Here is a 5,250-nt window from a genome sequence, read left to right as displayed (position 1 = left end):
TTAACATAGGTCATATTATGTCTGTGAGCTTCCTTTTATTTTCTCTGTCCTGAACGTTTACTGACGTTTTATTCATAGTTTCATTCAATAAAGAGTTAGCCAATGGGGAGGGAACGCTATCTGAGCTAGCTAACCTGTTAACAGTCAGTTAGAAAGCTTGTTAGCTTAGTAGCAAACAGTACAACACACAGAGGAGCTTTAACAAAACTGTATAGTGCTTTTCACACTTTGCTTGGCCCCAGGCTAAGGGAGCTGTTAGCTCCAGGCTAAGGGAGCTGTTAGCCCCAGGCTAAGGGAGCTGTTAGCCCCAGGCTAGGGGAGCTGTTAGCTCCAGGCTAGGGGAGCTGTTAGCTCCAGGCTAGGGGAGCTGTTAGCTCCAGGCTAAGGGAGTTGTTAGCCCCAGGCTAAGGGAGCTGTTAGCTTCAGGCTAAGGGAGCTGTTAGCTCCAGGCTAAGGGAGCTGTTAGCTCCAGGCTAAGGGAGCTGTTAGCTCCAGGTTAGGGGAGCTGTTAGCTCCAGGCTAAGGGAGCTATTAGCTCCAGGCTAGGGGAGCTGTTAGCTCCAGGCTAAGGGAGCTGTTAGCTGTCCAAAGTAAGCTAACCCTGACTCTGGCTTCAAACTTGCTGGCCCTGCCTCAGAGCAGGTTAGCTGTAACTTTGTGGGCTTATGTACCCAGCACTTAGGTTAACAATGAGTGGCTGACAAGGGGCTAAGTTAGCCCAGGACTATTCTTAGACCAGGGCTAACGATAGCCCAGCTGTGTTCACACACCGCTAATAAGCTACGTTAGCTCCCTCCGCGTTAGCCTCACACTACACACTGACAGTTGTCTTTAGACTTTAAAACCAGCTGAGTCACTTTTATTTGAATAATCCAAGATGTCTGAGGTCTCACGTTGCCGTAGCAACAGCAGCAGCTGCTCAGCACACATTTTGTTTGATGAATTACAACAAAGCAGCGACAACGTCGAGTGTATTACAGCTGCAGAGAGCAGCTGTGTGTGTGTGTGTGTGTGTGAGTGTGTGTGTGTGTGTGTGTGTGTGTGTGTGAGTGTGTGTGTGTGTGTGTGAGTGTGTGAGGGTGTGTGAGTGTGTGTGAGTGTGTGTGTGTGTGAGTGTGTGTGTGTGTCGCTGGGATCAATACCAAGTGTAGAGCCGATGTGTACACACACAAAAACCACACACACGCTTCCTCACATCAGCTGGTGTGTGTAACAAACAGACCCGGAGCAGAGGGAGCTCGCTGAGCTGTGATTAAAGGGTCAATACACCAAGTGTGTTTAAAACAACATGGCCGACAGTGTGACACGGACAGAGACGTCAGGCTGGAAGCGTTTCTGCAGATTATTCGATGTATGAGCAACTTTAAATCAACACGGTGGCAGAAGAAAATGAATGTGTATTGAAGCAGCATGAGGCAGGTGTCTCCTACCTGTTCAAACAAACTGTGCTGTGATTGGTTCTTTCCTGAGACCGCTGGTTCGCTCTCATGCTGCAGAACGATCCAGCTCATCTGAAACTACTGACTGAAGACAAGCCTGATGATTCACGAGGAGCTGCTGAGGCTGTGCTCAAAATACTAAATTCCTCCACAGTGGTGTGTGTATGTGTGCGTGTGTGCGTGTCCGTGTCTGTGTGTGCGTGTGTCCGTGTCCGTGTCTGTGTGCGTGTCCGTGTCTGTGTGTGTGTGTCTGTGTGTGTGTCGGTTGGCGTCACCCCACAGGAATCTGACTGACCCCCCCAAACTGAGTTGGAGCCAGGAGGAGTCTCTGTGTTTAGTCTATTGTAAACACACACACACACACACACACACACACACACACACAAACTCAACCACACAATGAGAGGAAGGTGGAGAGGGTGTGTGTGTGTGTGTGTGTGTGTGTGTGTGCCTGTTATCAACTACATCACAACAATAACACAAAAAACTGATGCAGACTGGGTGACGACAGTGTGTGTGTGTGTGTGTGTGTGTGTGCGTGTGTGTGTGTTTATATAAGACAGTCAGGATGTGCGCTTGTGTGTGTGCGTCATGAGTTAATTGCAGAGACGGTTCATTAGGTGAACGATCAGGAATGTGAGCTGCTCCTGTAACAGACGCCACTCTCTCATGTTTGTGAGCTGACAGCAGTGCATCATGGGAAATGAAGTTTTTCTAACCTGTTTGCTAACGTCGTCACTGACACGTCCAGCGAGTTAGAGATCATGAACAGCTTGACGATCCACTAACACATTATTCAGACAGACCACCAACGTGAAGCTAGAGCTAGGCTAACAGTTTCCCTCTGTTTCCAGTCTTTGTGCTAAGCTAAGCTAACCGAGGATGTGAGCCGATATAGTGTGACATCAGACGTGTTACTGACCGGTGACAGCAGGCAGCAGCAGGATGCACACACACACTGTTAATGAAGCTCCACACACAGCGGCCATGTTGGATCCAGCTCACAGGTTCTGGTCCCCAGACTGTGAAACAGAGGCCAGCATCACTGATCCTGGGCCAGATTATCCGGACAGCATCTCCTCCTCTGGAGAAACAAACACAAAACACACTTTGATTTTATTATCACACTTTTCAAATGCTAGCAAACCTGAAACAGCCTGTTTGTTGTATTTGCACCATTAAAACACAGAAGAGACCAAAAGCTCTTCGTCACCATGTTTCCATCCTAACCCAGCGACACCAGGACGGGCCGGTGCTGACCGTGTCTGACAGCTCGTCTGCGAGGCAGGAGGCCACAGCCTGGTGGAGGAGGAGCTTCTTCTGTTCAGGTGAAGTCTTCTCTGTGGCTGCTGAGCTCAGTGTTAGCATGTGTTAGCATGTGTTAGCACGTGTTAGCATGTGTTAGCATGTGTTAGCACGTGTTAGCATGTGTTAGCATGTGTTAGCATGTGTTAGCACGCTCCTGTCTGCACGATGGATCCTGAGCTGTGAAGTGTCAACGTGTCTGTGATGATATTATACATTCAGTAACCCGACAGCCCTCTGAGCGCTGAAGCTGCTGTATCAGTCACACGTGACCGCAGCTGCTGGTTCTGATGCTGTCGGCTCTGATGCTGTTGCTTCTGATGCTGTCGGTTCTGATGCTGTCGGTTCTGATGCTGTTGGTTCTGATGCTGTCAGTTCTGATGCTGTTGGTTCTGATGGTTTAATATCTCACTGAGTCTGTGAGTCCCACAGGTATCAGCTGTTCCTGCTGTCAGTCACCTGCATCATCATCGTATGATGTCATCGTTACAGCCACGTCCTCACCGATCAGAAGCAGAACTGTTCAGGTCCATCCAGACAGACTCACACTGACCCTGTTCTGACCCTGTTCTGACCCTGTTCTGACCCTGTTCTGATCCTGTTCTGATCCTGTTCTGATCCTGTTCTGTTCTGATCCTGTTCTGTTCTGATCCTGTTCTGACCCTGTTCTGTTCTGATCCTGTTCTGTTCTGATCCTGATCTGTTCTGACCCTGTTCTGTTCTGATCCTGTTCTGTTCTGATCCTGTTCTGATCTGTTCTGACCCTGTTCTGTTCTGATCCTGTTCTGTTCTGACCCTGTTCTGACCCTGTTCTGTTCTGATCCTGTTCTGACCCTGTTCTGTTCTGATCCTGTTCTGTTCTGTTCTGACCCTGTTCTGTTCTGTTCTGACCCTGTTCTGACCCTGTTCTGTTCTGATCCTGTTCTGTTCTGATCCTGTTCTGTTCTGACCCTGTTCTCTGGTCAACAATAGTAAAACATGATCATTAAAATCCTGGCCTGTATCATACATTGTGTGAAGTGGACCAGCGGCACCGGGTCGTTCAGGTGGACTGTAACAGAACTGTGATCTCATGTAATGTTCTTTTCCATCCCTGCTGAGCAGAACATCAGTATCCACATTAAACTGGTCCTAGTTATTGATCCTGTGTGATCAGCTGTGATACTGTGGTGACATCACAACACACCTCAACGGTTATAACGTCACAACTCCAGGTACCTGCACTGTGATGATCAGCTGTAATCATCGATCAGCTGTAATGATCGATCAGCTGTAATCATCGATCAGCTGTAATCATCGATCAGCTGTAATCATCGTATTTCACCGTGTGTGACCTTCAGCCTCTCACACACCTGTCTGTCACACACCTGCAGCCACACGCACACACACACACACACACGCACACACACACACACACACACAGTATACATTATATATGCGTGTGTGTGTGTGTGTGTGTGTGTGTGTGTGTGTGCTGACTGATCACATGACAGATATCAGCTTATCGATCACCTGTGATCATCGTCTGCAGGTGAATTTAACGGCGGCGTCATCAGAGCTGAGGATGGACGGATGGGAGTGGCACACACACGCGCGCGCGCGCACACACACTGGTCAGCCACACGGTAACGGTGTGTGTGTGTGTGTGTCTGTGTGTGTGTGTGTGTGTGTCTGTGTGTGTGTGCGCGTGTGTTACCGGGAGGATGAGGATGACTCCGGCCGGCTCTGCAGGAGGAGATGAAGCAGCCTGTCTGTCTCTCTGTCTGTCTGTCTCTCTGTATCCGGGTCTGTTCTGCTCCGTCTTGGCTCGGTTCGGTTCGGCTCGGCTCGGTCCGGACTGTCCTGGTCAGGGTGGATCCGATCCAGCGGCAGGTTTCTTCGGCAGAACCAGAATATCCGCAGCAGTGATTCTGCTCCGGTTCTCTGCAGCCTCTCCAGACCGTCCGCTGTAGGAGACCACCGCACACTCAGCTTCCGGTTCACAGCTTCAAAATAAAAAGCTCCGGAAGACACCTTCACAATAAAAGCCTCCGGATGATCACACCTTCAAAATAAAAGCTTGTGGCGACATTTTCACTATTTTTACAATCCGAACCATCGATGAACTAATGGAGCCAACAAAGGAGGAGCAGAGCAACATGTTCATGTTCATGTTCATGGTCTGAGTGACAGTCCATCTTTATTTAACTCTACATGCATGTAATGTGTTTTAGTTAAAGTGTTCATGATCACAGTATTGTGTCAGTCTGTTGTAGCTCACAGATAATAAAACATACCATCTCTAATCAACTCAAATTTACCTCTTTTACTTTGGAAGTACCATACCTCACGTCCTCTCTCCTGTCTGAGAGAGAGAGAGAGAGAGAGAGAGAGACAGAGAGAGAGAGAGAGACAGAGCGATGTCATGTTGTGATCAAAATGATTTTTTTTGTTTGTTTGTTTTTATTAATATTATTTTATTGTTACATGCTTTGGCAATATAAGCACTGCCTTGTCATGCCAATAA

General features: G+C 48.4%; 1 protein-coding gene across 1 annotated transcript in view; it reads right to left on the bottom strand.

The window, feature by feature from the left end:
• LOC141002318 (bone morphogenetic protein receptor type-2-like) overlaps positions 1 to 4,656 on the bottom strand; it is a 21,635-nt gene extending 16,979 nt beyond the window's left edge. The window contains exons 1-2 of the mRNA XM_073473610.1: positions 4,441 to 4,656; positions 2,362 to 2,523 (exon numbers count right to left, since the gene is read on the bottom strand). Coding sequence (XP_073329711.1) covers positions 2,362 to 2,428 — 67 coding nt within the window. The 5' untranslated portion in view covers positions 2,429 to 2,523; positions 4,441 to 4,656. The remainder of the gene's footprint in view (positions 1 to 2,361; positions 2,524 to 4,440) is intronic.
• Positions 4,657 to 5,250: the final 594 nt, after the last annotated feature.

Source organism: Pagrus major, chromosome 9 (genome assembly GCF_040436345.1).
Source record: "Pagrus major chromosome 9, Pma_NU_1.0".
NCBI lineage: Eukaryota > Metazoa > Chordata > Actinopteri > Spariformes > Sparidae > Pagrus > Pagrus major.
Note: the sequence above shows the minus strand (reverse complement) of the source record. Positions and strands in the feature narration are given on the sequence as shown.